The 15115-nt window shown below is 57.6% G+C and overlaps 1 protein-coding gene across 2 annotated transcripts in view; it reads left to right on the top strand.

The window, feature by feature from the left end:
- The window catches only part of ANXA11 (annexin A11), a 39792-nt gene extending 26746 nt beyond the window's left edge, over window positions 1-13046 (top strand). For both annotated transcript variants that reach the window (XM_041749173.1, XM_041749172.1), the window contains 11 exons: window positions 980-1067; window positions 1312-1406; window positions 2025-2138; window positions 3825-3915; window positions 4297-4376; window positions 4512-4568; window positions 6623-6716; window positions 9374-9469; window positions 10476-10534; window positions 10728-10850; window positions 12201-13046. In XM_041749173.1, coding sequence (XP_041605107.1) covers window positions 980-1067; window positions 1312-1406; window positions 2025-2138; window positions 3825-3915; window positions 4297-4376; window positions 4512-4568; window positions 6623-6716; window positions 9374-9469; window positions 10476-10534; window positions 10728-10850; window positions 12201-12260 — 957 coding nt within the window. In that variant the 3' untranslated portion in view covers window positions 12261-13046. The remainder of the gene's footprint in view (window positions 1-979; window positions 1068-1311; window positions 1407-2024; window positions 2139-3824; window positions 3916-4296; window positions 4377-4511; window positions 4569-6622; window positions 6717-9373; window positions 9470-10475; window positions 10535-10727; window positions 10851-12200) is intronic.
- The last annotated feature ends 2069 nt before the right edge of the window (window positions 13047-15115 follow it).

The raw sequence follows: 15115 nt of genomic DNA, 5'->3' as shown, positions 1-15115 counted from the left end.
ACTCGTCATTCCTCCCGTGTCATTTACCTCCTGGGCCCTGTGCTTTGTAGAACTGCCTTGGCCCCCTGGCCTCAGGCCTTGTGCCCAATGGGGCTTAGACTTCATTCCCACAGGTGCCTCTCAGGCTGGTCTTGGAGGGTTCTGGAAACCTCCCTTGGCTAGGGAAGATTGTTGGCAGTTCCTTCGGGGCCGCTCTTGGCTCATTTTGGAGAGCATTTCGTGTTTGCAGTGCCTAGAATTCATTGTCATGGTTACATGGCCAAGCCAGCCAAGCACAGGGCTAGTGGTATGTGCTCAACTACTATAATTAGCCCGAGGGTCCCTCTCCTCCCTGCCCCCACTCTCCCCTACCCCTGCCCTGGTCTCCATCTTTCCTCTGCCTTCCCCCTCAGCCCTTCTCTGAGCTTCTCTCCTCAACTCTGTGAACACCAGTAGTCCCAGAAGCTAATCCACCAGGAGACCACTTAGACCGGATCCCTTATTTGCTGGGGAGTGCAGCTGCCAGTGCCAGGAAAAGCAGTGTGAGTCCGGGAGTAGTCAGGTGGTGTGAACCGTGGTAAAGGCCGGACACCTGCATTTCTGGAGGGAGCACCTATTTCTCATTTGCTCAGAGGTGCTCCATGGACTACCCAGACCCTGCTAGGACGGCCCTAATATGTGCTCACACGTGCTAGGGCCGTGAGGCTCCCAGGGCCCCCCCGCCCCCCATCAGGAACCCAGGCCCGGTCCTGGAGGACCTGGACATAGGGCAGATTTTTAGCATTAGGACTCAGAGATGCTTCTAGCCACGAGCCAGGCTTCTGCCTCAGCACCAGAACATGAGGACCTGTCATGGTCACAGTGGGCCCGCTCAATTGTTCATTGCTGTCTCCTTCAGGTACCCTAGCGTGTAGTAAAAAGGTCACATTCAGAGCCTGGGGTGGGGAAGTCTTGCACTTGGGGGAAACGACATCTCACCTGAGTCTGTTTGTCCGAGCAGTTTGGAAACCGAGGCACCATCACAGATGCTCCTGGCTTTGACCCCTTGCGAGATGCTGAGGTCCTGCGGAAAGCTATGAAGGGCTTTGGTGAGGGACCCCTGGTGGCTCAGGTCCTAAGTGCTCCCCGGACCGCCAGGCAGTTCCACGGCGGCTCCGTGCAGGGTTTCTGGGAGGAGGGACCCAGGTCCTGGTGGTGGTGGTGGAAGAGGATATAGATGTGGGCGGGCAGGTGAGATGCCCAGGAGAATGGGAGGGCCCGGGCCAGGGAAGCTGCCAGCACAGTGCATCCCCACGCCCCCAGCCCTGCCTCATCCACCGCTTCTTCCCCCAGGGACCGACGAGCAGGCCATCATCGACTGCCTGGGGAGCCGCTCCAACAAGCAGCGGCAGCAGATCCTCCTGTCCTTCAAGACTGCTTATGGCAAGGTGAGTAGGGGCGGAAAGGGAACTGAGGCACATCCTCTAGCACAGCCCCACTCACCCCTGCTTTTCTTTGGTGCCAGTGAGCCCAGGTCTCCTGGCTTCACATTAAGGCCCATGAGGGCATTTCCTGCCGCCCACCCAGCAGTGGCCTCCTGGCCGACAGCATCCCCTAGCACAAAAGATGCTCACTCCCACCCGGCTGGTTTTTCCTCCACGGGACCCAGGCTGCTAATCCCTGCCCTCTCCACGACCACCTTAGGAGGTGTCGCTGGTAGAGGAGCTTTGAAGGAAAAGTCTCTCAGTTGCGCATAAATGCAAGGGGATGTATTTTGAACCTCTGGACTTGTGAACCTTAGGTAAACACTGGGTGAGTTGAACAGACTGGTGTCCCAAGCCAGTGCTTCTCCAGTTTGGGTGCCCCACAGGCCCCCTGGAAGCTGAGCCGATCGCAGGCCAGCTCTGCTGCGTGTCTGGGCTGGTTGAGATTTGGCTTTTCCTGCCAGCCCCTGGCTGATGCCGGTGCTGCTGCTGGTCCTCAGATCTGGGATATTGTCCCAGTTAGGTGAGAATCTACCTCCTATAGATTCTCAAATAAGTCTGTCTGTTTGAATATTCGATCAGGATTTGATCAAAGATCTGAAATCTGAACTGTCAGGAAACTTTGAGAAGACAATCTTGGCTCTAATGAAGACCCCCGTCCTCTTCGATGTTTATGAGATAAAGGATGCCATCAAGGTGCGTGCACGTTTGTGTTGATGCGTGTGTTCGTTTGCTCACGTGGACGGACAGGCCAGAGAAAGGCCTGGACTGCACGGTGGGGCTTAACCTGTTCATTAGCTGCTGTTGTAAGTGTGGTCCCTGGACCCTCCCAGGTTGGAAGAGGCAAAACAGGTGTCCTTTTTCATCAGCAGGCATCTGAACCTGTCCTAAAAGCATGGCAGCTGCATGGTAGAGGAGGCTGGTGGTGACATGGTGACGGGAAGAGGGGTACGGGGCCGCGGGTGGTATGATCCTCCTTCTTCTAGGACTCTGTATTAGCACACAACAGAAACACTCTGGAGGGCTTTCAGGAAAACCAAGGTGCAGAATTGGCTTTGAGGAGAAAGGAGAGCTGTCCGGCTTGAGGAGGGCCGGGCACAGGCAGGATTGCTCTCGTCTCTGCTCCTTCCCGAGTGCCCACTTCGTTCTGCCCTCTGGGGGCAGAGGATCCCTGTGGACCCCCGTCCGTTTACTTCTCCAGAAAATCAGCCATGGAGAAGACCTGTCCCTCAGTCCAGATTCCAAATAGAAACAGACTCTGACTGTCCTCAGTCCAGTCACTTGTGACCAAGGGGAGGATCCTGTACCTTCCATACAGTCCCGTGGCTCCCAGGCCCCACAGCAGGTGTCCTGCGGATGGGAGGGGGGCAGCCCCCACAGAAGGGGGAAACCCCTCTGAATCGAACAGGTGCTCCAGAAGGAATCCGTCATTTTTCAGAGGCCTGATAGGCACAGTGACTTTTCCTACAGAAACCCTCAGACATGCCCTCCTCCCGGGAGGGGCAGGGGGCAGCTGGGACGGCACCCAGGGAGTGGCCCCCTGACCCCCACCCGCCCCCCGCCGGCTTCACGAGGGGATGGCTTAGGAAACAGAAACAGCACAGGTCTGGGGTCCTCTGTCACTGGGCGTCCGTATGGGAATGTGGACACTCCTTGTGTGGTGAGCACTGAGCAAGGCGGCGAACAGAAGCTCTTGGTGCCCCGAGGACCCTAACAGTTGTGGTCATCGTGACAGTAGCCACCCCGTGCTGTGCTTCTTAGAGGACCGCACTGTTCTGAGTGCTTCATGCGCATCACCCTTAGTCCTCAGAGCTTTCCAGGGGCTGGTGGTAGCGGCACAGAGACGTGAAGGCCGGTGCCTGGGTTCAAGCCAGCCTAGCCGCCGGGTGCTGCCCGCATCCTCTACCACGTGGCCCTCTCTCAGCCTCGCTGGCGCTGCCCCTGGGTGTCTTCAGACACTCCGCAGTCCAGTCCACGACTCTCACGCATCCACACTGCTACTCTGGCTTCATACCTGTTTTTCAGTTGTCTTGTCTCATTCATGAGCTGAACTTGTAATAAAACAGATCCGGGTTTACTGTGTGGCCTCGGACAAGTCGCTACACCTCTCTGATGCTCAGTTCCCCGGTGGGGGAATGGGCCTGGTCCTTCGTGTGACCTCTGTTGGTCACCACATTACTGCCACTATCTGGGACCGGCCCGGGCCTGGGGCGCTGGAGGGGAGCCTGGCTGCCCGGGGCCCGGGGAGCGGCTGCCGTCCCGCGGGGGACGCGTACGTGGGTTGGCAGCCTCTATGGCCGGGTTCCTGCCGGGGCACAGGGCACCCGCGCTCTTCCCAGGGTGCCGGTGAGGAGCCGCGGTTTGTGTTCTCTGCCACCTTAGGGGGCCGGCACTGACGAAGCCTGCTTGATCGAGATCTTCGCCTCCCGCAGCAACGAGCACATCCGGGAGTTAAGCAGAGCCTACAAAACAGGTGAGGCTGGCGCCCAGCCTCAGCCCTCCAGACTCCTGTGCTTTTTTGGCCTTGGCCACACCCTCTCCCACGGCCTCATAGACCTTCCAGGCCTTCTTATCACCTCATCTCCTGCCACCCCCAACACTCAGGGCTTTGATCCCTGACCCAGCCCTGCCTGCTGTTGACACACGAGGCAGGTGACTACGGTAAGGGAGGGGTGAGGGGTGTGGCTCCGCCGAGCCTGACAGAGGCCAGGTCGGCCTGGAGGTCACAGCTCCTGTGTCCCTGGAGGGCGTATGGAGCACCTGTCTCATCGCACCTGGGGCTCCAGGCCCTTCTCCTGCCTGTGTCTGCTGCTGACTGGCTGCAGGGTGGGCCTTCCCCTTGTCTCCCTTTCAGAATTCAAAAAGACCCTGGAGGAGGCTATCCGAAGTGACACATCAGGGCACTTTCAGCGGCTCCTCATCTCTCTGTCTCAGGTACCTCTACCACGGCAGAGCTGGGGCTCAGAGCAGAGAGGGGTGGATCCCTGAGCTCTGAGGAAAAGGCAGGGGGACGGAGGAGGCCCCGCAACTCAGGCAGCAGCCTTGACCATACCGCCTGCTTCCTTTCAGGGAAACCGGGATGAGAGCACCAACGTGGACATGACGCTGGTGCAGAGGGACGCCCAGGTGGGTGTGATGGTCAGGTGCCCCACTTGGGCTTCCCGAGTCAGGGAGCACCCCCACTTTCTTGCTCCATGAGGGAGGAGCTCTGGGGTGGGAAGAGCAACTAATAAGGAGCAGGTTCCAGATGCTGTGAGTCTCGATGGGCTCTGCTGCTTACCAGCCACACGGCTGGGAGCGTTCTGCAGCCTCTGTAGGCTTCTGACTCACCCTCGGCGTGAACCTGGGTGACAGTCAGTATGACATGAGTTGGTAGGGGATTATGGATGTGGGGTTTCACGTGACCTGGTCCTCCTCCTGCATTCGGTTGTGAATGTCCTTGTGTTTGCAGGTGGGCAGACTCTACACTTGCCCGTTAGGCTTTTGAAGGTCGGAGCCCAGAAACCAGCTGTCACTTTAGTTACATGGCCTTAGATTCTGCCCTCGGCCCGGCTGGGCCTGACTGTAGACTGTAGGCAAAGGTCTCTCGCCGTTCTGTCTCTTTGACGGGCCATCTGAGCGCCTCCCTAGAGGAGCTTGGGTTTCCCACTAATGAACTCAGACCGCAGCAGTCTTGCTGGAGAGAGCCACAGCTTCCTGGTGGGATGGGGCCGGCGAGGCCTGTCCTCTGCCTCTGTCGCTCCTGCGGCCCCCAGCCTGGTGTTCGCCAGGAGCTGCGAGCAGTTGCCTTATCTCTGCCATCTGGGAGGCGGACAGGACCTCTGTGGACGTCCCTCTTTTTAGGGCTGGAAGACAGCTGCTTTTCTGGGCTGGTCCGTTTCCTTTCCAAATGGGGAAACTGAGGCTCAGAAAGGTAGAGCATTGTGCGTGGAGGAACCTGGAGGCAGGGACTGGATCAGGGCCCAGACTCTGGGCTTGTTCCATGGGCCCTGGCAGCACCCCAGAGGCCCTCCTTTGAGGCCTGCCTTTGCAGCTCCCTGGCCTGAGGCATCTGCTCCCATGTCTGGACTCAGGGCTGGGCATCCCCAGGGTCCCAGCAGTCCTGGTCCTCGCCCCGGTGGGAATGCTGTCTCCGCTTCCCTGTCTGCTAGACAGGCCGGGCCGTTCCCTGGCCGAGGAAGACGCTGCCTCACTCTCAAGGTTTTGTGTCCACTTCTCTGTTGTCTCAGGTGTGGACCTTGACCTTGGGATCTCTAAGCCCCCGGTGGCTGCCCTCCTCCCCTGGCCGTCGGTGCCTTGAGATCCAAGAGCCGCTGCCTGAGGCCTGGAGAGCACTTCTGGGCCATCTGGTGCCAGGGTGGCAAATTGGCAAATAGTTGGGGCTCAGACTTGCAAAAATGTGATAGGCAAGTGCGAATCCTGCCCACTGGCAAATGCCGTGCTGGTATACACAGGGGCACTGGGGAAGTGCCCGCTATGTGCCGTCCCACGTCCAAAATTACAGTCTGTTCGTCGTCATGGTGTTCATTGTCATCGATTGTTGCCCCTATGGATAGGGAAACTCCTTACAAAGATTGGGAAATTTTACATAGGAATCTGGATTTCGGGCAACTGTGGGTCTCCTCTATGAAAGTGCCCGGCAGGTGCTGAGAAGTGATCACCCCTGCGCGTGCTTACCCTTCACCCGCACCGCCCTCTGGCCTTATGCTGGCCTATTACCCTCATTTCAGCTCCCCAGCTAACCCCTTTAGGCCTTCAAGTGTGTGACCTTGAATCTAATCTGACCTTCACATTTCAGAGATGAAGTGGGGCTCCAAGCGGGGGTCCTGCGGCAAGTTGGCAGCAGAGCTAGGACTTCGGCCCAGCCCCTGTTCTGTGCTCCCCTCCCCATCGCCTGCTGCCTCCTCTCTGGGTTCCTGTCCTGGCCTCAGTTGGCCTGGGTTCTCCTGGTCCTGAGTGTCCCATCCCCGTCCCCCACCCCGCACACCCACCCTGCCTCAGAATCCTGTGTTACCTAGCAAGATGTGTGGATGGTGTCTGGTTCTGCATGGTGCTTGGAGCACAGCCAGGGCACTGGTCCCGCTTCCCTCCCCGGTGGGCCTGCAGGGCTGACGTAAGTGGCCTGGGCCTGGTCTCTGGGGCGAGGCCTGCACTGTATGCCCGTCTTCCCCTCTGTCCAGGAGCTGTATGCGGCTGGGGAGAACCGCCTGGGAACAGATGAGTCCAAGTTCAACGCAATTCTGTGCTCCCGGAGCCGGGCCCACCTGGTGGCAGGTAAGGTGGGCCCCAGCCTCCCTGGGGGCAGATAAATGAGGGCAGATGAGGTATGATGGGGAGACTTGGCAGTTACCAAGTCTGGGGTGGGGTTTACTCTTCCTTGAAAGAGCCCCCTGGTGGCAATGTAAAAGATCTTAGCAGCGGGTTTCTCGAGTTTTTCTGTGCACCTGGTTCTGGGCGAAAGCAAAGGAAGGTGTGAGAGAAGTGGCCGCCTCCTCCCGGCTGCTGTCCTTATCCACCAGAATGTGGAAATCAGAGTTGAGAGAGCCTTCAAGAGCACCTGATCCAGCGCCGTGCAAAGCGCAGCAGACAAACATGAGCACAACAACCCATCATACATTGTACAGAAGTACATTGTTTAGTCATTCAGGATCTGTAAACCAAGCTCCTGCCATGTGCCGGGTCCAGGAGTGGACATGGGGAAGCAGTGGGGAAGAGCATTATGGAATCTCCGCTGTCCTGAGGCTCACATCCTTGTTCTGGGAGACAGGCAGTAAACAAAAATTAAGTAAAATCTGTGCCAGATGGTAAATCCCTTGCTGAGAGACAGTAAAGTTAGAAGCGGTTAGGGAGTGGCACGGGGGTCAGGGATGGTGCTAGGGATGGTGCTTGGGGTGGTCCTTGCTGAGCTAATGGTGTTTGAGTTAAAAACATGAGAGAGCTGCACGTGCAAAGGCCCTGAGCAGGGGCGGGGGGCAGGGGGGTCCCAGCACGACTGAGAAATAGCAAAGGGGGTTGGTGAGGCTGGGGCAGGTGGCGTGAGTGAGAACTGGAGGAGGCGAGAGATGGTGGGTGGCCTTGTGGACAATCGCACAGACTTGGGTTTTCATCCTGAGTAAAACCAGGAGGCACTGGAGGGCTCTGGTTGGTCGGGGGATGTGATTTCACTTAGATTTTACATGTTGTTGGCTGTTGTATTGTAAAGGGTGGAGGGTTCAGTTATAGAGCAGGAGAGCATCTGGGAGGCTGCCTCAGTGGTGCCAGGGAGAGGCTGGTGACCTGGCCCAGTGGCAGGGGTCGCAGGCAGGAGGGGCCGATTCCGGGCCTGCTTGGATGCTTGGACGTGGGGTGTGAGGTGGAGGATGGCACGAGCTTGTCTCCCAGCCGGGCTGGCGGAGGAGGGGAATCCGTCCCTCCCGAAGTCAGGAAGCTGTGGATGGAGCCGGCTTTAGGGGGAGAGAATCGGGAGGCTTGGGCTAGAGAGTCCAGGTGGGCAGCTGGGTTTAGGACTCCAGAGGTCAGGAGAAGTCTGGGCTGCAGACGGAAGCTCGGGAGCTCTGGGTGGGTCATTGGTGTCTGGGGCCTTGGGACCGTAAGAAGTTCCCTTGGGAGGGAAACTGGAGAGATCCCGTGTTGCTCAGGGCCCTGGCCGGCACAGGAGACCAAGAAGGAGCCAGAGGAAGGGAAAGGCTAGCACGTGAGGTGATGAGGACTGACAATGACAGTGCAGTGAGCATCACGGTGTGGAGGGGAGAGCCAGACACCTGTGCACTTGTTCTGTGCGTGCACTGAGGCCGTGCTGCACCCGGCAGGCGCTTGCGAGCTCCCGTTAGGCTGAGGGAGCGGTGGGGGCCGGGGGCCGGGCAGCTGGGGAGTCAGGTCACCCAGCTGGAAGCTCCAGAGCACGTCTTGGTCTCCAGCCACACTGCAGTGAGTGAACACATTCCCATCTTAGTCATTATTTAATGAGTAGAGACTATAGAAGTCACTCCTCAAAGCTGTGGTTTCTCAAGTATTATTACTAAAGAGAAAAGCAAAGGAGGTGATCTGAAGAAAACACTAAGGGTTGAAGGCTCCTACAGACGCAGCAGAAACCATGACACTGCCATGCAGATAGCAGAAGTTCGGGGAGCAGTGGCAGAAACTGAGCCCCAGGCAGGGGAAGCAGGCTTACATCCGGGGTCAGAGCTGCAGCTAGGACTCGGAGGGACCCCTGTGCCGCCTGCCTCGCGAGCAGCCTGGAGTCCAGCTGCCATGGGGGCCCAATGGGTGTCAGCGCACAGTCCGATAGGCAACACAGACCCGTGGAACGGTGGAGAAGGAACGTGGGTGGGCACGGGCCGGAAGTGAGGGGGTCTGAGAAGAACGCAAATCCTGTCGCCATGTGTGGAGGGTGCTGGGTGGGGTATCGAGGCATGACCTGGGCGAGCCTGAGCTGCCAGGAGCGGCTCTGCCTGACGTGGGAGCCAGGTGGGCCCAATCAGTGGGGCCACGTGGGGTACAGCGAGCGACAGCGGGAGGCCTCCTCACCGTGTGTCCCATGTTGGTTTGCTCGGGCCCATAGCAAAGTACCCCGGGCCTGGTGACGTGCACGACAGATGCTTATTTTCTCCCCGTGCTGGGGGCTGGGAGGCCAACACCAAGGCGCGGGCGGGATTCGTGTCTTTGAGGCCTCCCCCCGGCTTGCGGGGTGGCCGGCTGCTCGCCGTGTCTAACAGGCTCTCTCCCCTGTGTGTGCGTCCCTGGCGTCCCCGCGTGTGTCCAGATCTCTTCTTACAAGGACACTGGTCAGATTGGATCAGGACCCACGCTAAGGGCCTCGTTTTAACCAGATCACCTCTTTAGAGGCTATATGTGCAGAACAGTCACTGTCTGAGGTGACTCTGTGGGGACAGAATTCAGTCTGCAACTTGTCCCTTCTCTCTTCCCACTAGTTTTCAACGAGTATCAGCGGATGACAGGTCGCGACATTGAGAAGAGCATCTGCCGGGAGATGTCCGGGGACCTGGAGCAGGGCATGCTGGCCGTGGGTAGGTGTCTCGGGCCTGCCTTGCCGCCTGCGCGCCTGGGGCCGGGGTGCACTGTCCGTCCCCCGGGTGCTCACCACCGTCCGGCTGTGGGGCAGCGCAGCAAACACAGACGCCAAGCCCTGTGCCTCAGTGGTGGGAAACCCGCCTGCTGCCCGGGCAGCGGCGGCGCCGTACCTCCCAGCTGCCCTGGAGGTGTCTGGTTTCTATTTCAAGCGCCGCCCTGGGGAAGGGAGCAGCAGTGTGGGCACCAGTGGGAGGGCAGCCAGCTGCTCCCCCGGAGGAAGATGACTCATATCCTGCCAAGTTTCCTCCAAAAATACATCCCTGCAGGCAGTTGTCAGATGTTTGTGATGGAAACACGTGGAAAGATTTCTACTTGCAACAGCAAAAGAGGCCCTTGCTAAGGAAAGCTGGCGGAGCTCCCGGAACAGAGGGGCGCCCCTTGCAGCGCCGGTGCCCTCTGCAGCAGGGCTTCACGGGCCCCACGGCCGCCGCTGTGAGGGCTTGGCCCGCCGGCGGAGGCCTCGCTGCCTCTCTGTGCCCTGTGGGCAGGTCAGAGCATGCCCGTCTTTTGCTGCGCTTTTCCTGGGGCTCTCGCTGGGGCATATGATGAGTCCTCCTCGTTTCCCTGCGTGTCCCCCCATGATACAGGGATTGTGGCCTCTGAGGCATTCACCCCACTCAGCCGTCCCCTGTCCATGGGGGTCACAGTCCCTAGCTCGCCCTGCGTACAGCACACCGTTCCTTGCCACCGGCCAGATTTCTCCCCCTACATGGCTCCTTTCACCACATTGTTGCCGGGGAGGAGGTTGAGGTTGGGGTCCAGGCTCAGCGTGTTTCTGTTCCAAAGAGCCGGAGCCAAGGTCACAGATAATTGAGCTGGGAGGAGAATGCGGAGAGGAAGGTGGATGTTTCACGTGCAGCCTCCTACGAGGACACTCGTTCTCCCAATGGCCCCTTGGACCGAGTTTCCTGCAGATCGAGTTATGCTCTGTTTCTCTCCTAGTGAAATGTCTCAAGAATACCCCAGCCTTCTTTGCCGAGAGGCTCAACAAGGCCATGAGGGTACGTGCCTCCCACATGCAGGGGTCTGGGCAGGGGGTGGGGGCAGGTCTCAGCCCCACCTGTGACCAGGACCTTGCCCAGGGCAGAAGGCACGAGAAAAGCCAGCTGTCAGCCAAGCAGACAGAGGGCCACGGGCGGGAAGGTGGGACAGTAAGGAGACCCATTGCTCATGCCCTTGGTGGACTCTCTTCAGGGAGCGGGAACGAAGGACCGGACCCTGATTCGCATCATGGTGTCTCGCAGTGAGATCGACCTCCTGGACATCAGAATGGAGTATAAGCGGCTGTACGGCAAGTCGCTGTACCACGACATCTCGGTACGTCTCTCTGGGGTCCCCCGGGCCACCCCCGTGGTCCCCTGTACCTCCCTGCTCAGAACTCCGGGCCTCTTGCCCATGGGCTCCATGTGTGCTCTCCTTGACTTCAGCTTTTTGCCCAGTTGCCCCCAGACTCTTGTAAGCAGCTGAGGGCAGGCTGGATCTTGACCCTGCAGGGCTTCCCCACCTTGGTCCTCGGTCACCCTGTGAGTCTGTGACCGGTCAGTGAGGACGCCCGTCCCAAGGTTCCCCCTCACCCAGCCTCACGGCAGAGGCAGTGTAGGAAGCTCTTGACTGCGAGGGCGCTGGGGTCACGGGCCTGCAGTCCCGCCTGGCTCTTCCGCTTGCTAACTGTGTGACCTTGAGCCCTTCCTCACCCTCCCTGAACCCCAGCTCCATCATGCCCAAGGCAGGGAGAACAGTCGTACTCGCTCAGGAGTTCAGGGGGCCTTGAACGAGGTATCACCGCATGCCAGGGCCAGTCTGACAAGATGAATTCCTTCTGACCGTTAAAGTCCAAACTTGGGTGAGCCTTGAAGCCAAAGTCACCGCAACCAGGTTCTGATTCCAGACTCCCTCAGATTTGACGTTGGGCCTGTCACTGAGAACAGTCGATCTCCGTCTTCTTGCTGTAAAGCCGATACTGTTGATGCAGAGGCGGAGTAACTATTGACCAGGAGCCGTAGGCCTCGCCTCCGAGGAAGGTCATGGTGGAAGGAAACAATCAGGAGTTAGCTAAGAGTGGGGTGCCTGGCCGGCTCAGTCAGCAGAGCGTGCGACTCAAGCCCCATGTTAGGCCTAGAGCTTACTTTAAAAAAATAATACTACATAAAATTATTTACAATAAAGAAATACATATATATTTTTAAAGAAGTTAGGTAATTGTGTTCATCTCTTCTATGTGAGTGCAACAGGGTCAGGGGGAGGAGAGGCTGGGGTGAGCTGGGACACCCAGATAATCCTGTCACGGTAGGCTCACCCCGGAGCGCCCGTGGTAGTGCATTACGCACAGTCTCAATGCAGCGCAGTGAAAACGCACAGGGAAAAGACTACCACGAGTTTGCCCTGAGTTAAGGGTTTTTATTGTTTAAAGGTCTGACTTTGATCATTGGGGTGAGCACAGCTGTCTTTCTCAGCAGCGGGCTGGGGAGCCTGAACCACACTGCACTACGTGGGGGCTCCATGGTGCCGGGTGTGTGGGCCTTCCTGCCCCGGGACCGCGCAGGGGGGCGTCTCCCCACTGGGCCTGCCTCCCTGCAGGCGCGCTCGGGGCAGAAGTAAATCAGGAGATAGGAGGCTAAAACCCGCCACGGCTCCCCTAACTGATGTCTTCCTTGTTTCTCCAACCAGGGAGACACTTCGGGGGATTACCAGAAGATTCTGCTGAAGATCTGCGGTGGCAACGACTGAGCTGTGACGGGTGGCTCACTTCCGTCCACCTGCCGGCAACAGCGATGCCAGGACAAGGTCAAAAGAGTGTCCATCTGTTCCTAACAAATCCACAAAAGAGCCCCCCAGGTGTCCCGGTGCAGCCCGTCCGTCAGTAGAGCCTGGCCCGTCCTCCTCCGCCCTCCTCTCCTGCTCCGTGCGTCATGCTCGTGCTGTAGGATCTGGGTCCCTCTCTCAGGGCGCCTCTTCCTCCCCAGCCCTCACAGCCGCTTGCTGCTAAAGTAGACATTTTATCTCTCGACTCGTGCAGTCATTCCCTTTTGCTTGTGGCTGAGTCTCGGCTTCCTATTAGTCATGTAATCTATATTTTTATTCGGAGGCATCTTTTTTTTTAATAGTCCTCGCCAGACAGACCCATACAGGCCTTTGCTGCGTACACATTTCAGGTGAGAGTAGTTGGCGGGGGAGCACCGTGTCCTCAGTAAGGAGTAAAAGGGAAGACCTTTAACGGTAATCTTTGCGTCTGGTGAGAATGTGTCATCAGCTTTGTTATTGCCAAACTCACTCCTTAGAGTTTTCTTAGAAAAGGGAAAAAAAAAAAAAGAAGAAGAAGAAGAAGAAGAAGAAAGAAAGAAAAAGGCCAGAAAGTCATCTGTTCCCTCTTCCACGCAAAACCATGAGAACAAAGCCAGCTCCCTGCCAGTGACAGGGCTTCTCGTAATTTGGAATGTGCCTTAAACCCCAATGTCAATAGCCAAAAACTTTCGAAATTAAAGTCAGCCAGTTCTGGAACGTTTTGGAAATGTTTCCCTGGTGCCAGCTTGTTTTCTTCGGCCTCTCAATTCTGCCTGTAGCTCAGGGTTCTGGCCTGAGTAGCCAGTGAAAATTTCAATGACTTTAAGTAGAGACTTATGCTCGGGAAACTGTGAGGTTAGGTGGCCATTTGCAGAGGAATGAGAAGGGAGGTTCTGGAAATCCACGTTCGGGCCCAGATGCTGAAGGGTGGGTTGTGGTCGGATGCGAGGGCGGCTCAGTCCACTCAGTACGGGTGGGACGAGTGTGGTCCTTCATCCAGGTCCTGAAGGACAGGCACGAGTAGGAGGGCGCATGCATGACCCCTGGGGTAGGCCAGAGAGGAGGGTGGGGACAACCCCAAGGCAAGGGACACTTCGGTCCCAGAGGGTGCACTGGCTGTGGCCCCGCTGGGCCTTTGGCCCCTTGGTCGGTGTCGTTAGGAGAGGGTGAGTCCAGAAGAAGCAGAGTTTCCGAACATCGTTCTGTCCAGCAGCCTAGAGCTTGCCTTGCTGACCCTGGGTCTCCACTGACTCCCTTCTGACCTCCGTTGTTGGAAGTTTAGAAAGGGGAGATTTACAGACTGAGGTGAGAGGTCAAGCCAGCTGGACCCTGGCAGGGGCCCCAGAGAATGACTTGTCCCCAGAGTGGACACCTGCCTGGGAAAGCCCCCCGGCTCCTCACTCTCCCCTGGACACAGAGGAGAGATGTCCCATGCGGGAGGGGGCAGCCATGAGCTGACCCACCTGCCGGAGCCAGAGAAATTGCTGGAGTCCATGGTAGGCCCTGCTCTTCATTCCAGGTGCCCTCGTATCCGTACCTGCAGCCTCTTGAGCAACACCCAGCATGCTTGGCCACCGTGCTCCTCCCTTGGGCAGGCCCCTCGCTCTTGGGTGCCAGGTGGGCGCTGCCTGGTGGGATGGACTGACTGGCGGACACAACTTAGGTGAAGTCAGCCGGACCCTGGTGCCAGGCCCATATTCAGCCCCCTGAGGCCCTGTAGATCAGCCAGGCCCATATTCAGCCCCCTAGATGCTCTCCACCTTGCTGTCTGCACCAGCGCTCGCAGCCCAGTGTCAGGCCGCATCTGACTATGTGCACTTACTTAAGTCTCCAAAGAGTCTTTCCAGCATTTGAATGTATTGCCAGCATTTAGGTTCTTAAGAGAGTTTATGTTTTTTAAAAACCTGAAATTCTGGCTTTCTTGAAAACTCCGATTCCGGCAGCCCTGCAAGCCGAGCTGCTGGAGCCATCTGCAGCTGCACCTGTACTCATGAGCTCTCCATTTTGCCTCAGGCCCCACCACTCCCTGTTGTGTGTCACCTATTTGGCCCCTGTGGGCCTGCGAGTCTGAGAGCCCTTGTCCACACACTTGGGGATCATCCGTATTCATCCTGGTCCCGGTCCTGGTTTCTGTCTACTGTCCTGTCCCTCACGCACCCTCTTGGTCATGCCCTTGAGACTCAACCCGTATTAGGTACAGGCTGGAGGACAGCATGAGCTCCTCACTGAGCTCCCACCAGGGGCGAAGACATTTACTGCCTTCCAACGTCAATGGGACTTTATTAACTCTGTTGATTATGCTCAGGACAAAAAAGATGAGGAGGGAGACCTTCAACCTTACAGGTCATCTTTCTGGGAGAAACCCACACAAAGGGGATCTTTTTCTCCCTCCTGGAGATGTTAGTCAAGACCAGTTCTTGCTACACATCCAATGTCACTTCCAGAAGAGCTACTAGAGGGTGAGATACCAGGTGAATTCAGCACTGAGTGAATTCTCAGCACCTGTGGGGCATCGGAGGGAGCACTGTGTTAGGGGCAGGACCAGGACTAGGGTAAGGCAAGTCAGTCACTTGGCTTGGGTACAAAATTGAGGAAATCATCCTTGCTGTATATTAGGCTCTCAAACCCTTATGTACAAGGGAATCACCTGAGGAGCTTGTTAAGATGCAGGTCCCTGGGACCCAGCCTCACAGATCTGAGCAGGCCTGGGGGCCAGGAAACTGCTTCTCTATCCTGCTTGCCTTGTCATTCTGATGCTGATCTAAATGCTCCTGGGCTGAGACAGAACTTCTGAGACAGAG

This window comes from Vulpes lagopus, chromosome 3 (assembly GCF_018345385.1).
Source record: "Vulpes lagopus strain Blue_001 chromosome 3, ASM1834538v1, whole genome shotgun sequence".
NCBI lineage: Eukaryota > Metazoa > Chordata > Mammalia > Carnivora > Canidae > Vulpes > Vulpes lagopus.
The sequence above is the reverse complement of the archived record's forward strand: the minus strand, read 5'-3'. Positions and strand labels throughout refer to the sequence as shown.